The 13,744-nt window shown below is 44.6% G+C and overlaps 1 protein-coding gene across 1 annotated transcript; it reads right to left on the bottom strand.

The window, feature by feature from the left end:
- Positions 1–869: 869 nt before the first annotated feature.
- LOC140120755 (uncharacterized) lies at positions 870–8,974 on the bottom strand. The gene is made up of 2 exons (XM_072139703.1): positions 8,774–8,974; positions 870–1,638 (listed from the first exon to the last, which is right to left on the bottom strand). Exons 1-2 carry the CDS (start codon positions 8,887–8,889, stop codon positions 1,071–1,073), a joined length of 684 nt encoding a protein of 227 aa, XP_071995804.1. The 5' UTR covers positions 8,890–8,974; the 3' UTR covers positions 870–1,070.
- Between the last annotated feature and the right edge of the window lie 4,770 nt (positions 8,975–13,744).

Here is a 13,744-nt window from a genome sequence, read left to right as displayed (position 1 = left end):
CAGAGAAAGGATCACACCCGGGCCGGCAGCCATGCAGAGTAAAGATCACACCCTGGCCGGCAGCCGTGCAGAGTAAGGATCACACTCTGGCCGGTAGCCGTGCAGAGTAAGGATCACACTCTGGCCGGTAGCCGTGCAGAGTAAGGATCACACCCGGGCCGGCAGCCGTGCAGAGTAAGGATCACACCCGGGCCGGTAGCCGTGCAGAGTAAGGATCACACCCGGGCTGGCAGCCGTGCAGAGTAAGGAACACACCCGGGCTGGCAGCCGTGCAGAGTAAGGAACACACCCTCGCTGACCCTGGCATAAATAGAATCCATTTAAAGGACATCTACCACCAGGATGAAGGACTGTAACACTGGTGCGTCCCCTCAGGCAGGATTTTCTCTTCTGTAGCTTCTGTTGCCCTGGTTTTTCAAAATAAAGGTGATCGACAAATGAGAGAAAGACATCATGGAATGCGCTAGAAATCTTTATTGAGAATAAATTGATTATAATGAGATTCACGATTAATTCATGTTTCATTGTTAAGGTCAAGCCAGGTGAGAATTCTTAGAACACTAGACGACCCCTCTAACCTCTGCCCCCTAACTCTCTCTGCCCCTTCCTCTTTCTGCCCCCCCTCTCTCTTCCCCCCCTCTCTGCCCTCTCTCTTTTCCCCCTCTCTCTCTCTGCCTTCTCTCTGCCCTCTCTCTGTCCTCTGTCTCTCTGCCCTCTCTCTCTCTCGCTCTGCCCACTCTCTGTCCCCTCTCTCGCTCTGCCCTCTCCCTCTCTTCCCTCTTTTTGCCCCCTCTCTCTCTCTGCCCCCTCTTTCTGCCCCCTCTCTCTCTGCCCCCTCTTTCTCTCTTGCTTTTAACCTGATAGATAGAGTCAGATATTGTGATAACTATTAGGGTCCGAATCGCTGGCCCTACATGTAAGCCAATCACAGCACAGATACCGGGGTAACGCGGAGGTATCACCCTCAATCTCATGCGGTCACTGGCGGCTGTGGAATCAGGGTGATCATTGTATAATCTCAGAAACAATGGTTCGATTTCCATTGTAAAAGCTTTTATGGGAATAGACTTTTATTTGCTCTTTGTACAATCGATGTTTAACTTGTCGCCGTTAAAGCATTTGTAACAATTGTTTTCGTAGCATCTGACTAAACTGATCTCTTTGTCTAGAAGCTTCCAGGCAGTAGCAATGGCTTGGTCTCTTCCTACATCAAAGTAATACATAAAATGGAAGACGAAGGCTCTGTCCTTGATGTTGACCAACGCTGGAGTCTCGTGGATCCCCTTGATGATATTATTGTTTTCTTTCGGGTTGGTGCAGAAGTCCACACACGGAGAGTTCTGAGAGAAGAATATGACACAATCCTGCGCAGATGTAGATTCCAGGAGGCGGCTTATGGGGGAATCGGTGACGGGGTCCAGTAGGCGGAATTCCGAGTGTCGTGTCTTAGGACCGATATTGCCGGTTGGGATTGCCGCCACCATGCGCTTTCCTTCGTAGACTCCTTTAGTGTTCAGCATATTAAGAACCTCCATTGGATCGATTTCTGACATGACCTTGTTTAATTCCAAACCCTTTGTACATTCAGCATTTGTAAATTTGACCAAATATGCGAATTGTTTTTTTCCACCTAGAAGTCTGTAAGGTAAAAAAAGCAAAACTTTCTATAAAGAAATAAAATAAATGAGTTACAAATAAAATCTTCCCTGAATAAATCAGATGAGAAGAGTAACAGTATAATATACTGCGTTCAGGAGAACAGTTCCCCTTTGCCTGGACCCTGCTCTTTCTCTTGCTCTTTCTCCTGCAGTGAGCAGTGTATCTGAAAACACTAAGAGCTCCACCCCCAATCTGGCAGATAAGAAGACTAAAGATTAACTCTTTCCATATCTAAGGAATATTTTCATTGATGATTCAGCTTAATAATGAGATTAGAGTATATAGAGACTGACCGTACAGAGGTAGGTCATTAGAAACATTGCGGCTCATTTACTTAGGGTTTCCCGCACACTATTGTCGGACTGTGAACCTTATTTCGGGGATAAAACGGCTTGTACAGGTATGTATGTATCAGAACCCAGCTCACTACATAGCTATGGTACCAGAACCCAGCTCACTACATAGCTATGGTATCAGAACCCGGCTCACTACATAGCTATGGTATCAGAACCTAGCTCACTACATAGCTATGGTACCAGAACCCAGCTCACTACATAGCTATGGTATCAGAACCCGGCTCACTACATAGCTATGGTATCAGAACCCAGCTCACTACATAGCTATGGTATCAGAACCCGTCTCACTACAAAGCTATGGTATCAGAACCCGTCTCACTACAAAGCTATGGTATCAGAACTCGGCTCACTACATAGCTATGGTATCAGAACCCGGCTCACTACATAGCTATGGTATCAGAACCCAGCTCACTACATAGCTATGGTATCAGAACCCGGCTCACTACATAGCTATGGTATCAGAACCCGGCTCACTACATAGCTATGGTATCAGAACCCGGCTCACTACATAGCTATGGTAACAGAACCCGGCTCACTACATAGCTATGGTATCAGAACCCGGCTCACTACATAGCTATGGTATCAGAACCCGGCTCACTACATAGCTATGGTATCAGAACCCAGCTCACTACATAGCTCTGGTATCAGAACCCAGCACACTACATAGCTATGGTACCAGAACCCGTCACACTACATAGCTATGGTATCAGAACCCAGCTCACTACATAGCTATGGTATCAGAACCCTACTCACTACATAGCTATGGTATCAGAACCCAGCTCACTACATAGCTATGGTATCAGAACCCAGCTTACTACATAGCTATGGTATCAGAACCAAGCTCACTACATAGCTATGGTATCAGAACCCAGCTCACTACATAGCTATGGTATCAGAACCCGGCTCACTACATAGCTATGGTATCAGAACCCAGCTCACTACATAGCTATGGTATCAGAACCCAGCTCACTACATAGCTATGGTATCAGAACCCTACTCACTACATAGCTATGGTATCAGAACCCAGCTCACTACATAGCTATGGTATCAGAACCCAGCTTACTACATAGCTATGGTATCAGAACCAAGCTCACTACATAGCTCTGGTATCAGAACCCAGCTCACTACATAGGTACAGTACCAGAACCCAGCTCACTACATAGCTATGGTACCAGAACCCAGCTCACAACATAGCTATGGTATCAGAACCCAGCTCACTACATAGCTATGGTATCAGAACCCAGCTCACTACATAGCTATGGTATCAGAACCCGGCTCACTACATAGCTATGGTATCAGAACCCAGCTTGCTACATAGCTATGGTATCAGAACCCAGCTCACTTCATAGCTCTGGTATCAGAACCCAGCCCACTACATAGCTATGGTATCAGAACCCAGCTCACTACATAGCTATAGTATCAGAACCCAGCTTACTACATAGCTATGGTATCAGAACCCAGCTCACTACATAACTATGGTATCAGAACCCAGGTTACTACATAGCCTTGGTACCAGAACCCAGCTCACTACATAGCTCTGGTATCAGAACCAAGCTCACTACATAGCTATGGTACCAGAACCCAGCTCACTACATAGCCTTGGTACCAGAACCCAGCTCACTACATAACTATGGTACCAGAACCCAGCTCACTACATAGCTATGGTATCAGAACCCAGCTCATTACATAGCTATGGTATCAGAACCCAGCTTACTACATAGCTATGGTATCAGAACCAAGCTCACTACATAGCTATGGTATCAGAACCCAGCTCACTACATAGCTATGGTACCAGAACCCAGCTTACTACATAGCTATGGTATCAGAACCCGTCACACTACATAGCTATGGTATCAGAACCCAGCTCATTACATAGCTATGGTATCAGAACCCAGCTTACTACATAGCTATGGTATCAGAACCCAGCTTACTACATAGCTATGGTATCAGAACCAAGCTCACTACATAGCTATGGTATCAGAACCCAGCTCACTACATAGCTATGGTATCAGAACCCGGCTCACTACATAGCTATGGTATCAGAACCCAGCTTACTACATAGCTATGGTATCAGAACCAAGCTCACTACATAGCTATGGTATCATAACCCGGCTCACTACATAGCTATGGTATCAGAACCCAGCTTACTACATAGCTATGGTATCAGAACCAAGCTCACTACATAGCTATGGTATCAGAACCCAGCTCACTACATAGCTATGGTATCAGAACCCAACTCACTACATAGCTCTGGTATCAGAACCCAGCTCACTACATAGCTATGGTATCAGAACCCAACTCACTACATAGCTCTGGTATCAGAACCCAGCTCACTACATAGCTCTGGTATCAGAACCCAGCCCACTACATAGCTATGGTATCAGAACCCAGCTCACTGCATAGCTATAGTATCAGAACCCAGCTTACTACATAGCTATAGTATCAGAACCCAGCTCACTACATAGCTCTGGTATCAGAACCCAGCTCACTACATAGCTATGGTATCAGAACCCAGCTTACTACATAGCTATGGTATCAGAACCCAGCTCACTACATAGCTATGGTATCAGAACCCAGCTCACTACATAGGTATAGTACCAGAACCCAGCTCACTACATAGCTATGGTATCAGAACCCAGCTCACTACATAGGTACAGTACCAGAACCCAGCTCACTACATAGCTATGGTACCAGAACCCAGCTTGCTACATAGCTATGGTAGCAGAACCCAGCTCACTACATAGCTATGGTAGCAGAACCCAGCTCACTACATAGGTACAGTGCCAGAACCCAGCTCACTACATAGCTATGGTACCAGAACCCAGCTCACTACATAGCTATGGTACCAGAACCCAGCTCACTACATAGCTATGGTATCAGAGCCCAACTCACTACATAGCTCTGGTATCAGAACCCAGCTCACTACATAGCTATGGTACCAGAACCCAGCTCACTACATAGCTATGGTATCAGAACCCAGCTCACTACATAGCTATGGTACCAGAACCCAGCTCACTACATAGCTCTGGTATCAGAACCCAGCTCACTACATAGCTATGGTACCAGAACCCAGCTCACTACATAGCTATGGTATCAGAACCCAGCTCACTACATAGCTATGGTATCAGAACCCAGCTTACTACATAGCTATGGTATCAGAACCCAGCTCACTACATAGCTATGGTATCAGAACCCAGCTCACTACATAGCTATGGTATCAGAACCCAGCTCACTACATAGCTCTGGTATCAGAACCCAGCCCACTACATAGCTATGGTATCAGAACCCAGCTCACTGCATAGCTATAGTATCAGAACCCAGCTCACTACATAGCTATGGTACCAGAACCCAGCACACTACATAGCTATAGTATCAGAACCCAGCTCACTACATAGCTATGGTACCAGAACCCAGCTCACTACATAGCTATGGTACCAGAACCCAGCCCACTACATAGCTCTGGTATCAGAACCCAGCTCACTACATAGTTATGGTACCAGAACCCAGCTCACTACATAGCTATGGTATCAGAACCCAGCTTACTACATAGCTATAGTATCAGAACCCAGCTCACTACATAGCTATGGTATCAGAACCCAGCTTACTACATAGCTATAGTATCAGAACCCAGCTCACTACATAGCTATGGTATCAGAACCCAGGTTACTACATAGCTATGGTATCAGAACCCAGCTTACTACATAGCTATGGTACCAGAACCCAGCTCACTACATAGCTATGGTACCAGAACCCAGCTTGCTACATAGCTATAGTATCAGAACCCAGCTCACTACATAGCTATGGTACCAGAACCCAGCTCACTACATAGCTATGGTATCAGAACCCAGCTCACTACATAGCTATGGTATCAGAACCCAGCTCACTACATAGCTATGGTACCAGAACCCAGCTCACTACATAGCTATGGTACCAGAACCCAGCTCACTACATAGCTATGGTATCAGAACCCAGCTCACTACATAGCTATGGTACCAGAACCCAGCTCACTACATAGCTCTGGTATCAGAACCCAGCTCACTACATAGCTATGGTATCAGAACCCAGCTCACTACATAGCTATGGTATCAGAACCCGGCTCACTACATAGGTATGGTATCAGAACCCGGCTCACTACATAGGTATGGTACCAGAACCCAGCTCACTACATAGCTATGGTACCAGAACCCAGCTCACTACATAGCTATGGTATCAGAACCAGGCTCACTACATAGGTATGGTATCAGAACCCGGCTCACTACATAGGTATGGTACCAGAACCCAGCTCACTACATAGGTACAGTATCAGAACCGAGGTTACTGCATAGTTATACTATCATAACCCGGCTCACTACATAGCTTTGGTATCAGAACCCAGCTCATTAACTAGGTACAGTACCAGAACCCAGTTCACTACATAGGTACGGTACCAGAATCCAGCTCACTACATAGGTAAAGTACCAGAACCCAGCTTACTACATTGCTATGGTAACAGAACCCAGCTCACTACATAGGTACAGTACCAGAACCCAGCTCACTACATAGCTATGGTATCAGAACCCAGCTCACTACATAGCTATGGTATCAGAACCAAGCTCCCTACATAGCTATGGTATCAGAACCCAGTTTACTACATAGGTACAGTACCAGAACCAAGCTCCCTATATAGCTATGGTATCAGAACCCGGCTCACTACATAGCTATGGTATCAGAACACAGCTCACTACATAGCTACGGTATCAGAACCCAGTTTACTACATAGGTATAGTACCAGAACCCAGCTCACTACATAGCTATGGTAGCAGAACCCAGCTCACTACATAGCTATGGTATCAGAACCCAGTTTACTACATAGGTGCAGTACCACAACCCAGTTTACTATATAGGTAGAGTACCAGAACCCAGCTCACTACATAGCTATGGTATCAGAACCCAGCTCACTACATAGGTACAGTACCAGAACCCAGCTCACTACATAGCTATGGTATCAGAACCCAGCTCACTACATAGGTACAGTACCAGAACCCAGCTCACTACATAGCTATGGTATCAGAACCCAGCTCACTACATAGCTATGGTAGCAGAACCCACCTCACTACATAGGTACAGTACCAGAACCCAGCTCACTACATAGCTATGGTAGCAGAACCCAGCTCACTACATAGGTACAGTACCAGAACCCAGCTCACTACATAGCTATGGTATCAGAACCCAGCTTACTACATAGGTACAGTACCAGAACCCAGCTCACTACATAGCTATGGTTTCAGAACCCAGCTCACTACATAGCTATGGTAGCAGAACCCACCTCACTACATAGGTACAGTACCAGAACCCAGCTCACTACATAGCTATGGTATCAGAACCCAGTTCACTACATAGCTATGGTATCAGAACCCAGCTCACTACATAGGTACAGTACCAGAACCCAGCTTGCTACATAGCTATGGTATCAGAACCCACCTCACTACATAGCTATGGTATCAGAACCCAGCTCACTACATAGGTACAGTACCAGAACCCAGGTTACTACATAGGTACAGTACCAGAACCCAGCTCACTACATAGCTACGGTATCAGAACCCAGCTCACTACATAGCTATGGTAGCAGAACCCACCTCACTACATAGGTACAGTACCAGAACCCAGCTCACTACATAGCTATGGTAGCAGAACCCAGCTCACTACATAGGTACAGTACCAGAACCCAGCTCACTACATAGCTATGGTATCAGAACCCAGCTTACTACATAGGTACAGTACCAGAACCCAGCTCACTACATAGCTATGGTAGCAGAACCCACCTCACTACATAGGTACAGTACCAGAACCCAGCTCACTACATAGCTATGGTATCAGAACCCAGCTCACTACATAGGTACAGTACCAGAACCCAGCTCACTACATAGCTATGGTTTCAGAACCCAGCTCACTACATAGCTATGGTAGCAGAACCCACCTCACTACATAGGTACAGTACCAGAACCCAGCTCACTACATAGCTATGGTATCAGAACCCAGCTCACTACATAGCTATGGTATCAGAACCCAGCTCACTACATAGGTACAGTACCAGAACCCAGCTTGCTACATAGCTATGGTATCAGAACCCACCTCACTGCATAGCTATGGTATCAGAACCCAGCTCACTACATAGGTACAGTACCAGAACCCAGGTTACTACATAGGTACAGTACCAGAACCCAGCTCACTACATAGCTATGGTATCAGAACCCAGCTCACTACATAGCTATGGTACCAGAACCCAGCTCACTACATTGATTTAATAAAATTGGTTCATGTTCTATATCTATGATGATATAGATATATGAAGAGAAATTGCCCCAACCCCCCCCCCCCCACACACACAGGTGCCCCCTTCACCCTACACACTTACCCCCCTCCCTCATGACCAGCAGCTCTATCATCTTCCCGTAGCTGGGGCTCTGAGGAGGCTGGACTATTAGCGCTGACACCACACGGGGGCAGCACCACTTTACAGTGTAACTAAAGTCAGGACCCCGTGCCCCCCCTATGGAGGTCTGACCCCGTGCCCCCCCTATGGAGGTCTGACCCCGTGCCCCCCCTATGGAGGTCTGACCCCGTGCCCCCCCTATGCAGGTCTGACCCCGTGCCCCCCCTATGGAGGTCTGCCCCCGTGCCCCCCCTATGGAGGTCTGACCCCGGTTGGCGTTGGCCAATGAGCCGTGGATCCCCTCCCTCTAGTCTGCAGGACATGCAATGAAATGGGAAACACTTACTTGAAGATTTTGTTGTAAAAAGTTTTTGTTGCTCTGTTCAGATCATCGGTCCCTAATGCTGTTACTGCCAGGACGCCGGCGCACAGGCACAGCAGTGTGAGGACCAGCCGCCCCATCTGTATCTGCAATCACAAGAGCTGAGAATGATCTCTATGAAGTCTCTGGACCCGTCCTCCTCCTCGGTGCTGGAGCTCTCGTGTTGTGGTGCAGGATTTATACCTTCCACGTTGTTTGCTCAGTCCAGACGGGTGACGCAATTTCCAGGGAAAACAATTAGTATCAAAGTTCCAGAGAAATCGGCATTACTTAACCTCTTGGTGACCAGGGCTGAGGGAACCCTGGTGCTACCATCTGATGGCTTCTGCTGGACCCCTAGAACATGGGGCCCCCTCCTCATAGCGAGAACCTTCATTGTGTAGAATCCATTTCAGAAATAATTACGATCTTGTTCGCGGAACGTAAAGTGCGGGTCAGGACGTCTGTTACTCTTCAGTAGAGACGAGACGACCTGACGATTGCAACGTCCCGAACCTGGAATCAAATGACGGTTCTGCTCAACTCTTTGGGGGTCATTTACTAAGGGGCCGATTCACGTTTTCCCGACGTGTTACCCGAATATTTCCGATTTGCGACGATTTTCCCTGAATTGCCCCAGGATTTTGGCGCACGCGATCGGATTGTGGCGCATCGGAGCCGGCATGCAGAATTTAAAACCGCGATTGTGTCGCAAGATCAAGCACTCACATGCACCAGGAAGAAGAAGGTGAACTCCGGCGGACCTCAGAGGGGAAGCGACACATGTAGGAAATTAGAAGCACGATCTTAGTGAATCACACCGGACTTCATCCTCGTCAGACAACGCACCGCGGGATCGCGACAGGAGCGGGTAAGTAAATCTGCCCCATTGAGGTCTTAGGCCGTGTTCACACACAGTGGGGCAGATTTACTTACCCGATCCTGTCGCGATCCAGCTGCGCGTTCTCTGTGGAGGATTCAGGTCTTCCGGCAATTCACTAAGGTAGTTCCTCCGATGTCCACCAGGTGTCGCTGCTGCGCAGAATGCACTGAAGTTCACCAAGCCGGGCCGGGTGCAGGTAAGTGCGTGTCAAGTGACACTTTTTTTTTTAAAAATACTTTGGTTTTTCCGAATCCGTTGGGTTTTCTTATGGCCACACTCCCCTGTTTTCCGTTGCATGCAACCCAGCGCCGATGTGACACAATCTGATCGCGTCCTCCAAAATCCCGGGGCAATTCGGGGAAAATCAGCGCAAATCGGAAATATTCGTGTAACGTGACGGAGAAACGCGCCCTTAGTAAATGACCCCCAGTGTGTGTTTGTTTGGATAGAGAAGCAGCGGGCACACAGGACCCTGTTCTTGCAATGGGTTTGGCGGAGCTTGTGCACTGGATGTGTTTAGCACGTGCGCTCGCGTTTCGGTTGCAGTAATCTATATTACCTGTGTTTACAATTTGAGCTGCGAGTTTCCATTTTACCGTTTTGTACAGAAGTGGATTATAATATCGGGCAGTTTGGGCGGCAGCACCGGGCCCAAGTCTTCTAGGGGGCCCATGGCCACCCAGACCAGCAGCCATATTTTATACTCCTACAACCATGAAATCCTCGTACATCTACTCCTGCCCTCAATGCTCATCTACACAAGAGCCATTTCAGGACCTTTGTTGGTCCTCCAAAAGTCCTGAAATTTCAGAAGCATTGCAGGAGGGAGGCATCCGACCATCACCTCAGCCTGGATGTATCAGGATGAACGGGTTTGGTAAGATTCCTTCATGCTGCAAACACCTACTAGAGCATGTTCCTATCATGGCCCAGAGTTGTGGCATCATCCAGAAAATAAACTTTAACCTGTTCAGGACCGGGCCCTTTCCTGGTTTTTCATTTCCATTTTTCACTCCTCCACCTTCAAAAATCTATAACTTTTTTATTTTTGTGTGACGGCTTATTTTCTGCGTAACAAATTGCACTTCATAGAAAAGGCATTGAATATTCCCTGCCATGTACTGGGAAGCGGGAAAAAAAAATTCCAAATGCAGTGAAAATGGTGAAAAAACGCATTTGTGCCGTTTTCTTGTGGGCTTGGATTCTACGGCTTTCACTGTGCGCCACAAATGACACGTCTACTTTATTCTTTGGGTCGGTACGATCACGGTGACAGCAAATTTGTACAGGTTTTATAATGTTTTCATACAATTACAAAAATGAAAACCTCCTGTACAAATTTTTTTTTTTTTATTTTGCCATCTTCTGGCGCTAATAACTTTTTTATACTTTGGTGCACGGAGCTGTGGGTGGTGTCATTTTTTGCGACATTTGATAATATTTTCAATTTTATCATTTTTAGGACTTCGACCTTTTGATCACTTTTTATAGAATTTTTTTATATTTTTCAAAACGGCAAAAAAGTGGCATTATCGACTTTGGGCGGTATTTACGGGGGTTAAACGCAGTGAAAAAACGTTAATATATTTTGATAGATCGGACATTTTCGGACGCGGCGATACCTGATGTGTTTATGATTTTTACTGTTTATTTATATTTATGTCAGTTCTAGGGAAAGGGGAGTGATTGGAAATTTTTAGGTTTTTTATTATAATTTTTTTTTTAAACTTTTTTTTATTTTTATTTTTACTATTTTTCAGACTCCCTAGGGTACTTTAATCCTAGGTTGTCTGATCGATCCTATCATATGGCACTATATGGAGATTTTACTCCCCATTCATTACAATGTGCTATCAGCACATCCGTGAACCAGTTCAAGTGTGATATAAATTGCTTGGAAGTCGAAGAGGCGACTTGAAATCAAAGAGCGAAGCATTGAAATCAAGGTCTCTCCGCTGCAAATCCCCCCCGCTTCTAAATGTACATGGTATGTATCTCTGCTATCTCACACAACAAAAACACACTCAGCTCTGCTATGTCACACAATAAAACACACTCAGCTCTGCTATGTCACACAATAAAACACACTCAGCTCTGCTATCTCACATAACAAAAACACACTCAGCTCTGCTATGTCACACAATAAAACACACTCAGCTCTGCTATCTCACATAACAAAAACACACTCAGCTCTGCTATGTCACACAATAAAACACACTCAGCTCTGCTATCTCACATAACAAAAACACACTCAGCTCCGCTATCTCACACAACAAAAACACACTCAGCTTTGCTATCTCACACAATAAAACACACTCAGCTCTGCTATGTCACACAACAAAAACACACTCAGCTCTTTATCTCACACAACAAAAACACACTCAGCTCCGCTATCTCACACAATAAAACACACTCAGCTCTGCTATCTCACACAATAAAACACACTCAGCTCTGCTATCTCACACAACAAAAACACACTCAGCTCTGCTATCTCACACAACAAAAACACACTCAGCTCTGCTATCTCACACAACAAAAACACACTCAGCTCTGCTATCTCACACAACAAAAACACACTCAGCTCTGCTATCTCACACAACAAAAACACACTCAGCTCTGCTATCTCACATAACAAAAACGCACTCAGCTCTGCTATCTCACACAACAAAGCACTCGGCTCTGCTATCTCACACAACAAAACTCGCTCCACACTGCTATGCCACATTTCCTGCCCGGATCAATACGCTTATCATACAAAGTGCCTCTGACGCAGCTTATCGCGCCTCCCTCCTCCCTGGGCATGTGCCAAGTATCTGACCATGAAGGAAGAATCGGCAACTCTATCCCAGGCTGAGGGGGGGGGGGAATAATTAGAGAAACTGGTGATGCAGCCCATCGAAAAAATCCCTTACGGATCTGCTATAATATCCCCCCCCCCTTCCATTGCATTGGGGGCCCTGAGCCTCTTGATGTATCTGTAGGGGCAGTTCTTCCGGAATACTCAGATGCACGTGCAGCGGCGTTTGTAGAATCTCCCCCTCAGAGTGTCCCGGTGGCCAATATACATACATACAATACATTACATACATACATACATACATACATACATTACATACATACATTACATTACATACATTATATACATTGCATACATACATTACATACATACATTACATACATACATTACATACATTACATTACATACATTACATACATACACTACATACATAAATTACATACATTACATACATACATACATTACATATATACATTAAATTACATACATTACCTACATACATTACATACATACATTACATACATACATTACTTTACATACATTACATACATTATATACATACATACATTACATACATTACATACATACATATATACATACAAATATACATACATTACATTACATACATTACATTACATACATTACATACATACATTACATACATTACAAACATACATTACATACATACATACATTACATATATTACATATATTACATACATGCATTGCATACATACATTACATTACATACATTATATACATTACATACATTACATACATTACATACATACATTACATACATACAATACAAACATACATTACATACATTACATACATTACATACATTACATACATACATTACATACATTACATACATTACATACATACATTACATACATACAATACATACATTACATACATACATACATACATTGCATACATACATTACATACATTACATACATACATTACATACATACATTACATACATACATTGCATACATACATTACATACATATATTACATACATACATTACATACATACATACATTACATACATACATTACATACATACATTACACACATACATTACATACATACATTACATACATACATTAATTACATACATTACATACATTACATACATACATTACATACATTACATACATTACATACAATACATACATACATACATTACATGCATACATACATACATTACATACATTACATACATACATTACATACATTACATTACATACATACATTACATTACATACA

The sequence above is a fragment of the Engystomops pustulosus genome, chromosome 3, assembly GCF_040894005.1.
Source record: "Engystomops pustulosus chromosome 3, aEngPut4.maternal, whole genome shotgun sequence".
Classification (NCBI taxonomy): domain Eukaryota; kingdom Metazoa; phylum Chordata; class Amphibia; order Anura; family Leptodactylidae; genus Engystomops; species Engystomops pustulosus.
This window is presented reverse-complemented; position numbering and strand designations above follow the sequence as displayed.

Excerpts from the sequence above, each read along its gene's own strand:
- LOC140120755 (XM_072139703.1), bottom strand. The coding sequence starts at position 8,889 with ATGGGGCGGCTGGTCCTCACACTGCTGTGCCTGTGCGCCGGCGTCCTG. Across the intron at positions 1,639-8,773 it reads TTTTACAACAAAATCTTCAA|ACTTCTAGGTGGAAAAAAAC; the intron begins GTAAGTGTTTCC and ends TTTACCTTACAG.